A 13,405-nucleotide genomic window follows, 5' to 3' on the forward strand; every position below is an offset into this window, starting at 1 on the left:
TCACAAGCGAGACTGTGGTTCTCTGCGCTCTCAGGAAGCAGAACACAGTAGCGGGGGCAGTCGTCTCAGAAAAGGAAAAGCGACACGGAGGTGAGTTGATAAATTCCTACTTTATAATTGCTAAAAATTAATTGAATGAGTTGTGTGTGTGCAAAATGTAGTCAATCCAGCTGTGCTTGTGGTCTAACAGCATAATTGAGTTTGACTCAATATTTACTCTAAGTCTGCATTGATTTGCTGGTATGCATTTCAGCAGCTAAACAAGAATATTAGAGTAAAAGGCAGAGACAGTGAGGCAGTAATCTATGATTGGTTAGTACTACATTCGACCTCTGTCCTGAACAGACTCATAGCATCAGTTACTGTGTGTCAGTTTAGTCATAGGAAAACAATTCAGTTCTTTTTTTGTAATTGTGCTTATATCTTAGATTCAAATTCCTATGTTTGTGGTTGTGGAGAGCTCAACTAAGTCAATCCTGAACCTGGTGTGAGCATGTCAACTCTGCACAAAGACAAATATACAAAGGGGTCATTTAATCAGTACTGAACATGAGGAAGTGAGATTATGCTGTGAGTGTGTTTGTAATTTATATTTTATTGGCTGCTACATGACATATTTTGAAGTTCTACAATTGAACACCGTTCAGTTGATAAAGCTTCTGTAGCTACTGCTCTTTTCATATTTTATGTATACAGAAATTGCGCTTTATACAGCTAATGCTTATTAATGCTAACCAGCTTGTTTTACTTCTGTTGCTAAAGCTATAAAAACATACTTCACCTGGAGAAGTACTATTCAATGTCAGATATTAAAAATAAATCACTAAAATCACTATCAAGGCAGCAGCCTTAACAAAAGCCAGTAAAACAAAAATGTATAACAACGAAAATGTTGCACGTCATTATTTTTAGAGCTTAAACTGTGGGGGTTAACCCAAGTGAGCAACGAAAAGTCATTGTGCAACGTGTGTGCAACGTGTGTGCAACGTGTGTGTCTGCTGAAGCAACCAACGGAAAAAATAGAGACAATGTGGTTAAGTGTCATGACTTGGTCAGGGAACCATACGCATACATTCTAGTTCCTGGTTTAAATAACTACCAGAAAGAGCAACTATAAGAAATGACAGTAACATTGTTGATTCTGGACCTGTGCGAGTGCCTTTATCTATACAAATGTCTGAAAGTACTTACACCTATTAACTTGAGCTACTGCATCCAGAAGTCATAATGTTGACATAACAGAGGTGTGGTGAGGACAAGACCGACACATTGAGGGCAATTAATTATCCCTGTGTGACTTAAAGTTGTTTGTGTATGTCTGAGACGCAGATATGCATGCTGTTCGTAATAATGCATATTTTATGTGCCTGCTCCCCCCCCCCCCGTTGTCTATGTACCTGTCTGACCTCACGTCTGTCGCTCAGCGTGTTTCATTTTCACGCTTCGTCAAGAATTCACAGCTTCCTTCTGCTGGTCAGGACACACAACTGTTACCAAGCAACCCACCACATCCCTCTTTTGGTCAAGGACAACACAAAGACAAACAGGAAGAAAGACACAAGCACACACACACACACACACACACACACACACACAGACCCACTCACATCCACGGCACATTCACAAAAATTAAGACAGCTATAGATTTATTTGCAAAAGCAGGGGAAGCGAGTGAGCCAAGTATTTTTGCTCAATTTAATTATATCAGAATAAATGAAGCATTCAGATGTCTGATTGCATTATGTCGCTGTGATGGTCACTGCTCGCAGGGACATCTGTGGGCCAATTCAGTATGACAGTCCTCACTAAATAAATGTTTATTGACCTCATAACAATTCCTTGCTTTTCTTTTATGTAGGCCTATAGTAAATCTAGAATAAACAATCTACAACTCTGCTAAAGAGTTCAGAAGATGGCATAATGAACACGAGCCACTGCCGCTTTCACTCTCACGCCTGTCTAATCTTCTGACCACTCTGCAGTTGACCAACCACTCCCAAAGAATCCATGTGACTGAGTGCATGGCGTCGCTGCGTGTACTTGGGCCGTGCGGTGCTGCTGACACAAAGCTCTCCACACGTTTCAGCAGCATTGCAGACACATGGCAAGCGGTGTGTTTCGGTGAGTCATCTTGCCAAACCTCCTAACAACCGTTAGGAGGCAGATACGCTGACTGTGATTGAGTTTTAATGGCTTGAATGAATGAATGAATCAATCAATCAATGAATCAATGAATGGGTTATTTCCTGCAATTAGTCTGCAGCAACCACATAAAAACCTGACACCCTTATCCCAATATTTCAGTGATATTTAGTAGGGCAGAATTAAGCAATTTCCTCCGTGTAAACATAGTTTAACACATTACATTGCATTCGTGACAATACACATGATTACTTAATGATTGGGCTGAAGAATAGCAGATATGTTTATCTCTAGAAAAGACGCAGCTGGCTGGTAAAAAAAGGTCACAGAATGAATACTTGGTATTTGGAGAATCTCCAATCAAGCAACGAGTCCCAGTTGGGAGGTAAATAACCTCATTACTCATCTCCGAGCTCAGACCGTGTCTGGTGAAGAGCCACTGCTCCAAGTTCTTTTCTGCCTGCCTTTTATCTCAATACCCAAATTGGGCTCTTTTCACCAGAACACTTACTGAGTAATGGAAGGTCTAGATGGGGCAGATTGAAGCCTCTCTAGCTCATTTGCATCGTTCTTGTGCTGGAAGATAGCTGACAGTGCGAGGAAGCTGTCTCGGAGTTCCTTAAGGTTAACCGCTTAATATTTCATTTTACCAACTGTTACATACAGATAGACCTGGGCCAAGACAACCTCTGAAAGTGCTGTCCTCAAAACCACAGACCCGTGCACCCTTTTGGTTGTCTCTTGAAAACATGAAACAGCATTCTCCTTGCAGAAAACCACAGAACGTAGAGCAGCCTTTACATCCTGTGGAAAACACAGCTCTTAGCAGTCATTACAATCCATTACAGTCCTCAAAATCCATTACTAAGACATAAGTTTCAGGTTGTGAGCTAGTGTGTGCATGCAAGCCAACATGTGAGTGTGTGCGCATGTGGGTCCCTGGTAGTATATACAGATGTAGTAACACTCACCGTTGTTTTCCATTAGGGACAACTAATGAGAAGTTTGTGAAAGAAAACAGATGGTCGGTAATAAAGTAGCACACTGTCCGAATGAATGATGCTTTATTTACTATCATTCTAAAGGTGAATGACTTTGACTTTCTGCTGTAATGCAGTCTGAGCAGACTAACAGCGACTTGATGAAGTAAAATTGCATGCAAGTCATTTGTGCTAACTAAGCCTGTGCTCACCAATGATTCTTGATAACAGAGTGGCCAGGATTGTATATTAATACAGTTTTATTATAACACAAATGTTTATGCAAAAATAAACAGGAAACGACTATGGTTATGCTCAGACACACATGCACTGTAACATGGGAAAAGGAACTAATGCATTTGGCTAAAGGCAGATAAGTGAACACACACACACACACACACACCCTCATATACATTATGTCCCAGGGTTGAGACGAGGTTAATCGAAAGCTTCTTTGGACTATAATTCATGTCCACATGGGGACATTCCTCACAGACGCGTGTTGGATCCAAGCCAAAACTGTGCACGTGTTTGTGAGTGAGACAAGAAAAGGGTTGACAGTGGGAGAGACAGATTTTGATGATGAAAACAGTTGAAATGTGAGGTCTCAGTGAGTCAGTCAGTCTGTGGCTTTGTAAAATATAAAGGCTGAGATGTCATGGTCATTTGAGAAAACGCACTTCATACGTTAGTGGTTGTGTTATCAGTGTTTGCTCTGGATGAAGTTCAAAGCAGTGAGTCGATGACAGAAATGTGTCCATGGAACAAAGAAGCCAAGATTAGAGGAGTTCATAGATTAGAGACGGTGTTCTGGTTTCAGTAGACCCAGATTTTAATTAAAATCTTTCTTTCTGTGGCTCTTTTTTTTTCTTCTTTCGTCTTCATGTGAAGCCAGCGTGTGCACCTCTCCAAGTCGCTCTCTCTCTTTGAGGTGATAAGTGAGTGGCTCCTGATAAAGTCTGGCAAATGTCCCAACGTCCATTACAGAGTTAGAAAATAGACGAGCAAACATTACCCACCACCCACTGACGCAAACACATGTACTCCACACACACACATCAAGTAGTTATGCGCATTCCTCCGAGCACACATTAAAAACTCATGCCGGCATGCCATTAATGACTTCCCAGAAGACAAATAACACTCTAAAACTCTCTCGACAAGGTAAGCTATGTAAGAAACAAAAGCTGAAATATCAAAAAGAAAATGATTTTTGTCAAAATTACCTTTACATACTAGTAGAAATGATGTTTATGTTGATTGTTTGGCAAACAACCTTTTTGTTATTCATGGACACTATCTGGTAACTGTATATATTATCATATCATTATTCACTCACTGCTCTCATCAGTCAAACCAAACCTTCCATCCATGACATGGCTGCATCAAAATGTTAATCATATTTAACTGATACCAAAACAAGACATGGCTTCATCTCAGCTGCAGCAGTTTGCTAAGAGATACTTAGTCATGCTGGCTGTTTACACAGTGGCACATCTTGGCCTAAGCTAAACAAACTACTGTTTTGGTTCATGGTTTTATTATAGATGGATTGGAATTCCCATTAGCGGACGGTCTGAAATGACAGCTTCACTTTTGCCTGCAAGAAAATGACCGACGTGAAATAACTGAACATTACAAGAAACAAATGAATTTATATTTGATAGCAGGCGTAGCACCATAGTCCTTGTGATGATGCATAATAAGAGTTGTGGCTGGATTTCCTATTTCTATGCTGCTGTCATACTGAACTCTTTACCGCCATAAATCATGCATGCAAAGGCTTTAAGTTTAGCAAGCGACAGAGAGCGAGCTGTACAAGAGCAAGACCTTAACTGGTGCTGCAAATGAAACCATAGTGGCCACTGATCAGCAAAAGATAGTTAGACAGTTACGCTTATAAATATTTTAAATTCATCACACGGTTCATTGAAAGCTTATCAGAGCATAAAATCAGAAACGTAAACATAAATCAGCAGAGTTAGCTCCAAAGGCTAATTTTTTTTTCCCAACATACTGTGAGTCTTTCTGTCAGTGATAACCAATTCATTATCTTTATCAGCTACATCAGACCTGGAGCCAAGTCAGTATAGTTTATGTCATCATGACTTCAGTTTCAGCACTTTGTCTTTATGACTTCACTTTTTTCACTTGATTTCTTTATATTCTCCGTTCTCGTGATAGTTTGTGAAATATTTTTCTGCAATAGTCTATTCCATTGTTTAGTGTACTGTATCAGTCCATGGATGGAGAAAGGGATCTCAGAGTGCCCAAATGCACACACACACACACACACACACACACACACACACACACACACACACACACACACACTGAAATGAAAATACTGTGTCTCAATATTTTTGTTAAACAAGAGAAATGAGAATGTATCCATAAGTGCTTTTTAAATGTTCACCCAGTTAAAGTATGTGGTACATAAATAGTTTTAATGCATGTAAAGTAGGCTAGTGTAATAAATAAACTATAAATAAATCAATAAATTATACGTAACAAGCTACAGTTCTAACCAAACCTCTTTGTTGAATGCCAGTGCAATAACTGACACTGCAGGAAATCCTGTGCCGATTACCAACTGTGTGTCTCATCTCTGTCCACTAGATGTCACTACAACCACAGAAGATGGTGTTGAAGCCAAAGCGATGCCATGGACCAACAAGAATAGGAACACTCTGAATGATCATATGTAATAGTGGTATATGTGAAGCTAAGACTTATAATGTGTATGTCCTCTTTGGAAAAAAAGAGTGACCTCTCATTTAGTTTAAAACTGAAAGGAAAACGTAACAATGGTTGCATAAAGCTCCAGCGATGAAGTCATCAGATTGTTTCCAGTGAAGCACCAGCGATAATGTTGTCACAAGTGATGCTGGGTGTCATCCTGTCCCTGCTCATCCTTCTGACCATCAGTGGTAATGTGCTGGTGTGCCTGGCTGTCTGCGCCTCCCGACGCCTCCGCTGCCTTACCAACTGCTTCATCGTGTCGCTGGCTGTGACGGACTTGCTGCTCGGCCTCTTGGTCCTCCCTTTCTCCGCCCTCCTCCAGCTCAACAACGAGTGGCCGCTCGGCCCGGCCTTCTGCAACTTCTACATCTCCATGGATGTCATGCTGTGCACGGCCTCCATCCTCACCCTCCTGACCATCAGCGTGGACCGCTACCTGGCAGTGACCATGCCTCTGAGATACGCCTCACTGGTGTTGCCGTGGAGAGTTGCTGTGGCCATGGCCAGTGTTTGGACAGTGTCTGTGGCCGTGTCTTTCCTGCCCATCCAAATGGGGTGGAACACTGTTAATGGCACGGTGCAGAACTACGGGCCCTGGGCTCCAGTGGGAAAATGTCGTTTTGAGCTGAACAGGCCCTACGTACTCACAGACTCTCTTCTCACTTTCTACCTGCCTCTGGTGGCTATGTGCTGGACGTATCTACGAATACTTCGCATTGCCCGGGCACAGGCCAAGCGCATTATCAGCGCCCGACCCACTTGCATCACAAGCTACAACTGCAGGGACAACCCTTCCACCAGTACCACTGTGGTTTCCAGCGTAACAGCAGTGGCTCTGCGGGAGCACAAAGCCACAGTGACACTGGCAGCAGTGATAGGGGCTTTTGTGGTGTGTTGGCTGCCGTACTTCATTCTGTTCACAGTGTTGGGCCTAAAGGAGCAGCCAGACCCAAGCACAGTACCAGAATACTCCATTGTGTTGTGGCTGGGTTACACCAACTCAGCCCTCAACCCTATTCTCTATGGAGCCCTCAACAGGGACTTCAGGTTAGCCTACACCCACCTACTGAGATGTCGATGCCCTACTTACGGTGGGTGGATGAGCCGGCAGCCGTCTCCGACTGCAGCAGCAGGTAAAGCCGTAAAAAGCTTGAAGTGTGAACGGGTGAAATTGCTCAGGTTTCAGAATTCAATTAATTTAAGAGTGGACGATTATTTATGAACAACAAAATGTTACAACCAGGGTTAACACATCATACGTTCTTATCCCAGGTTCTCCAGTTTTTTGTCTTCTTTTCCTTCTTTCCCCCTCTCAGCCAGAGACCACCTTACAGAGGTGACACTGCTGTGTGGACACACCCCTGCCACATGCAGGGCAGGTCAAACAGAGCAAAACTTAATGCTTCAAGAAGTGAACAGCAGGACAGCCACGGCAACTATTCATTTTGCAAACGGCACTGCTGTCACCGATGTCAACGGCAATGAAAGGTAAATTATTATTCAGCATATACTTATATTATGCTTCATGAACACAAACAAAAAAATGACATGATCTGACATGATGCTGAGATGTTCATGTTGGCAATGGAGTTCTAGCATGCAGACTCAAAAAGGTGATACTTCACATCCAAATTTGGGTAAAAATGCTACAACACTCACCATGAAACCAAGAAAAGACCTTGATCCGTGCATTACGCTGTCTGTATGTGACACCCCGCTCTCAGTATGTAATTGCACCCATCGTATATTCTGTCTTACTTTTAAACACAAAATCTGAATCAGTCACACAAACATTTTATCCTTCGCTAATTCCTCTCTATGAGTGCAGGTCGTGCTGAGCCTGTGCTGGTGAGGTGGGTGCTGTGTACTGCGGTTGCAACCAAGAACCAAAATCCATCAGCTTTAGAGGAAAGAGCAACAGACAGACGACGGAAGATGGACAGGGATTTAAAGTCCCTCTTTGGAAGCCTTCAGTGCTGCAGTCAAAGCACCCATAACACAACATGTAAGTAGATATACACACAGACATCCCCGTTACCCCCCACAGACGATGTCGGGCCCAGAACAAATGAACTGTGACACACAGATCCTAGCGGTGTCATCCACGCTGCATCAGGCCATATGGCAATATGCTTATTAGGCCAAGAAATTTGCTTTCAGCACAGAGGAGATACATTATCCAGTTTCACATCCTGCTCTAATTTCTTTGTTCGCACTTTGTGTACAGTATCGACTCAATGGTTTGCTTTTTGTATGTGCTGCTTTGGTAAGTGTGTATCAATTAGTTAAAGCAACAAAACAACATCTTCATGATAACCAATATACATTTTAAAAGACTGCCTGGTAATTCAAACTTGAAATCAGTATCTATCTTTATACATTAGTAGTATACATTAAATGTGCAACATCAAACACTTTCCAAAATTCTCCATGTCAGCCAACATAAGCCTTATGATTTCTGTCATATTTCAAAAAGCCAGTGCAGCTAAAAAAAAACAAAACTAATGATGCCTTGTCATTTCTTTAAGAGGAGAAATCATCACATCTTACAACTGTCTTTATTTGGAGAGGTATTTCTCTAAAGCCGAGTGGATGATCTATTAAAAAAAAAACTAAAAAAGGTCATGGAGGCTGAATTATAACCGGCAGAATGTATTGTTATATGTTTTATTGTAATCTCTTCTCTTGTTCTGAAATTTGTTTTTTGGTCTTTCACTTACTAATGTATTTACTGACTATTCAAATTGAAATTGTATTTTGTGTTATTTTTAAATTATTGCTTCTTTGAAAACAGTTTCTGAGCGCTAAAATTATCTTGTATGTGCACACAACTTTTAACATCTCTAGCACCCATCATACCTCCTAAAATATGAAAAATGTGCAGCTCTGTATTGTAAGTGATTGTTGATGCAGCATGGAGCTAATCCACACATCATTAAGTGAATGATTCTTTCCTCTCTGCATACAGTAAACCCAATGTCATTGAATCCTTATTTGACCGGCATGTCTCTTCTGCCTGTTAGCAACCGCTCTATCCATAATTCAACAAACAAAAATTGGAGAAAATGGGACCTCAGCAACTCCACACCTCATCAGCAAAAACCAACTGTACACACACACAGCCGGCCTCTACCAATCGAGAACCGAACAAATGACGATGCTTCTATGTGGATGGAGCTACAGCAATAATCACAGATATGCTCTAGAACTAACGGTGGGTAGTATTGAAGCTCTGGTAGGCCGAATGAGACCAGCCGATTAACACGTCGGTCATCAATTTCATGAACTTAATTATTTATGCTGACTCGAGAGTGCACTCCAGTGGAAACACAACGTATCACAACTTTAACCTGGACAAACTAAATGGAAATGGATGTTTCACAAACAGAGATTGGAGGGGGAAATGTGATAAATGGACTTGTATTAAACTAACCTCTCCATGTAGAAACTAATGTTATGTGTCAATTTCGAAGAATGCAGATTGTGTCTTTTCTGATGCTTATCCAGTGGCATAAAGCTGGTAAATGTATGTATTGTATCATATTGTAAAAGTAACTGAGGACTGAAAATGGCCATGTTCTGATCCTCTAAAATACATAATTACAACCATACTGTACAAATAAAGGGCAGCTTAAATAAAGAATATAATGTATACTACCATTTTTAGAGGGCAATATGAATAGGCTGTCATTATGTATGGATAGCGATTATCATGTGGGATGATGTGGAAAACATTGTATGAGTGGTAATACAAGTACATTGGAATCAATTCATCACAGCTGTCAGCACACATTGCCTCAAACTATTGCCACATTAACACTTAACCTTCTCCATACTTCAAGCTATTTCCTTTGAGGACTGAGACAGGAGTGTACATAATATCCATCTGCATGTCAGATACTTGCTGGAAACAAGTGATGGGGGGGGGGGTTACAACCCATTCCACAACATGAAAATGAAAAGACTTACTTGGTATTTATAACAACCAGGAATTTCTTTAAATCAGCTCCACAGATTTTAATCTAACCATCAATACTTTGCACAAGGAAGGGATCCCCTCTACTGTGATTACACAGTAAAATAAGAGGGACAAATACACGGTCCTCAGTTACTCAGAGACAATTATGTGCACTTTTACAGTTCGATTATTTTAAAAAGGCTCTGCACTTAATCTCTCAAAAGGATTCTGCAGAGGAGCTACTCCCCCCAAACACATACAGTTATGGTCAAGAATCCGAGATAAATAAATCATAAATCATGTAAGGAGGAGATTGCGGCAGCAAGCAGTGTTGGCATTAGGAATCAGCAGGGGAAAAGTGGGAACTTGCCATTTTTAAAGGCCACTTAGCACATGTGATTAGATGTTAGTTTCCTGAGTCGGTGCAATCTCCAGCCGGCTCACCTTTGCTTAACTTTGACCGAGATCAGCCAATAGAAAGCATGATGCCTGAATGCATGTCTGAAAATGTAATGTTTTAACACTATATAGGCACATTACACATATGCTGACATCAATTGCAGGTCGGAAGTCAGTATTCCTGACTTGCAATCTAAATGCGGCACAGTTTAGACACAGTGCATCTGCCAGGGAAAACAGGGCCGCTTGCAGGGAACTGATGTTTGTCTGGCAAGTCTCTGAGCTTCACCGGCGCCTACAGAGGACACCACAGCGCCATTAGAGAAGAGAATAAAATATTATTTTTAAGAACTTTATGACCTTAAATTTTGAAAAAATAATTTAAGACATTTCAAATGTCAAATATAAAGAATTCAGAGCATTAACATAGCAGCAAACAATTATTTGCTGTATAAAGATACGTGGAGTAATGTCTGCCTGTGCAGAGAATGAACTCTCCCTCTGTGTGTGTGTGTGTGTGTGTGTGTTGTTATCCGAGTGTCTCCTTGCTTTGTGTACATAGCCAGGCCGGCCATTCGCGCTTTAGTGCATGTTACATATGAGCAAGCCCTACTGAATAGCTCACGGCCGCCACTCTGCACTGCTGTCATACGGCGGTTACAGCCATGTTGAGAGCTGTTGAGAGGCAATACAAATGTTCCCAATCTCGCATTTAGCACATTTAAGGATCTGTGTAACTCTGTTAAAAGAGACGGGAGGCGTAGATTAGTAGCTTACCGCTTGCTCGCAAAGACATCTATCAAGCACAAATCCACTGACTGGAAATGGCAACTTCAACGTTGTTCTATCAAGTTTCACAACACAAACATTGCATGAAGTAACAATTGGTATAAAGGTTATACAGGTTCACTGTGTGCGCCGTCATGTTGCTGTGACATAAGGTCTGTTTATGTCGGGGCTAGATGGACCTTGCTTGAGTTTACGACTTGGAATTCTGTCTTGCAATTTTCTGTATTGGAGGTTGGGTTCTGAGTCAATGGATTGTTGTAATTTTGCAGTAATTGCAACCTTTATCTATTACATGCACCAGAACAATAACATTACGTCCTTTTTTTGGGCTGTGTGCTGTGGGCCGTCGTTGAAGGATACTTGACCATTTGTTCAGCCGTGCAAATTGTTTAGCTTTGTTGAGAAACATACAGAAATGCGACTACCAGGATGTATCCCTCCAGCGTGGATCAAAACCCAGAGAAGATTTTCACACTAAAGATAGTTTCACTTTGAAATATAGCCTCTTGACTTCATTTGTTCGAGCTCCTGAAGCCTCTGATTAGGCTCGGCTGAACGTTAGAATACATTTTTGCACAGACCGAGGACTATATTCTTGTCCCCCATCACTTACAAGATAGCAGCACTAGAAGGGATTACTTCTTGAGGATAATGATTACAGTGAACAACTCTTTCCAAGTATGGAGCAGTGAGTATTTTATTAACCTAATAATAAACAATGTATCATTTAAGTGCTTTTAAAAAGGCTTTTAAAAAAAAAATCTGAGTCACAGTGAGAGGAAAATGACAAACAGATGCAGTAAATGTTTCATTTAGGGGTTTCATGGCTGAAAACCAGAGTAGTTAATAACTCAGAGAGTCCGTCTTATCTGTGCTCCGTCCTCTCTAACGTAAAGACATTTATTAGGCTTTCATCTCCTTTAGTCCCTCTCTATTCCTACATAAACATCATGTGTCCTTCGGTAATTCTGGTCACTTGCTACCCGTCTCCATCTCTTGACCATTGACAGCTCAAACTACATGAAAACCATTCATCATTGCTTCTTTAACATCAGATTAATGTGGTGGAAAACAAAACATATGGACTCTCTCTCCTTCTGTCACTCTGATGCACACACACACACACACACACACACACACACACACACACACACACACATACAGTACCCACACTCGGCTAGCTCTGTATAAGCTATCAATCATAGATATTGTCATTATTCAACTGTGTCATCGACAAGCCCCACTCCTCCTTCCTCTCTCTAGTCTCTGACTTTGTCTCTCTCTCTCCCTTCTTCCCTCCCTTTATTCTCTCTCTCCCTGACTCTCTCTCTCAGACACAGACAGAAGAGAGGGAATCATGAATCATAAATCTTATGAATGCCATCTAAAGACTGCTCAGTGCTATGAGAAAGAGAGATGATTGATAGACGTGAGTGACTGTGGCGAAAGCAAAGAAGATGGCCAGAAGGTTGTAACCAGCAACACTGAGGTCAGAAAACGCAGTTCAAGGGTCAAACGTATCAGAGGAGGCACAATATGGCCAAGAAGGAAGGAGAAAATGGGGGATTGAGGGGGAGGAGGGGAGAGAGTAAATGGTTGAAGGGGAAGGGAGAGAGGGAGGAGGAGGAGGAGGGTGTGGGGGGATGCTGCCACAGTGAGGCTAAAGCCATAACTCATCTTTTATTAAAAATAATGAAAAAAACTTAATGAGTTAATAATATCATGGAGAAGGAGATAGGGAGTGAGACAGAGATGGAGGAAGGGATGGGAGGATGGAGGAAAGGAAGGAAAAGAAGAAAGGAAATGAGGAGAGAGACACGGCGGAGATAGAAAACAGAACAGGGTCAACGTGTGTCTCTTTTCACCCTTTGGTCATTTATTCCAGTTTTCAAAGTTCACACAAGATCCATTACAGAGGCAGGGACAATCATAGCGATCCCCCTCTTTCTGCCGACCTAAATCCCAAAGCCTGCTTGGTAATTAAAGGCACTTAACAACCAATTAACAGTGATGAGCTAAATTAGCAGGATATTGTCTCCTTTGACTAGGCTACTGCATTATCAGTGTATTGAAACAGCGATGAACAAACCTCAGTGGCCCGTGTTTGCATGTAGGCAAATGACGGATTAATTACTATTAAAACATCAGCATCTTAATGAGCTTGGAAACAATTAGAGAGGTCGTTAGCATGTGGAGAACGGCTGAGAACAGAAGAAGGGGGAGGGGGTGGGGGGGGGGGGGTGAGTGAGCACAAAACAAGAGAGAAATCTTCATTGGGAAGCAATACTGATTAAATGGACGTACGTTCGCACTCATCGCCCAATATCTGCGGACCTATTAAACACATGACATCACCATTTGTCTTTTCTACCATCAAGCTACTTTTCTCCTGCCA

At 41.6% G+C, this 13,405-nt stretch overlaps 1 protein-coding gene across 2 annotated transcripts; it reads left to right on the plus strand.

The window, feature by feature from the left end:
- Window positions 1-9,577, plus strand: hrh2a (histamine receptor H2a). Of its 2 annotated transcripts, XM_068714806.1 has the most exons (6): window positions 1-90; window positions 1,983-2,121; window positions 5,742-6,997; window positions 7,181-7,352; window positions 7,693-7,869; window positions 8,888-9,577. In XM_068714806.1, the coding sequence occupies exons 3-5, from the start codon at window positions 5,992-5,994 to the stop codon at window positions 7,700-7,702; spliced, it is 1,188 nt and encodes a 395-aa protein (XP_068570907.1). In that variant the 5' UTR covers window positions 1-90; window positions 1,983-2,121; window positions 5,742-5,991; the 3' UTR covers window positions 7,703-7,869; window positions 8,888-9,577. The 2 variants fall into 2 exon arrangements, with proteins under 2 accessions (XP_068570907.1, XP_068570908.1); XM_068714807.1 differs by lacking the exon at window positions 1,983-2,121 and having other exon boundaries at window positions 4-90.
- The last annotated feature ends 3,828 nt before the right edge of the window (window positions 9,578-13,405 follow it).

The sequence above is a fragment of the Cebidichthys violaceus genome, unplaced genomic scaffold (assembly GCF_023349555.1).
Source record: "Cebidichthys violaceus isolate CVI_PGR_0920_01 unplaced genomic scaffold, fCebVio1.0.p SCAF_2, whole genome shotgun sequence".
Lineage (NCBI taxonomy): Eukaryota > Metazoa > Chordata > Actinopteri > Perciformes > Stichaeidae > Cebidichthys > Cebidichthys violaceus.

Coding starts and splice junctions, on each gene's coding strand:
- hrh2a (XM_068714806.1), top strand. CDS start 5,992: ATGTTGTCACAAGTGATGCTGGGTGTCATCCTGTCCCTGCTCATCCTT. Junction 6,998..7,180: donor GTCTCCGACTGCAGCAGCAG/GTAAAGCCGTAA, acceptor TCCCCCTCTCAG/CCAGAGACCACCTTACAGAG.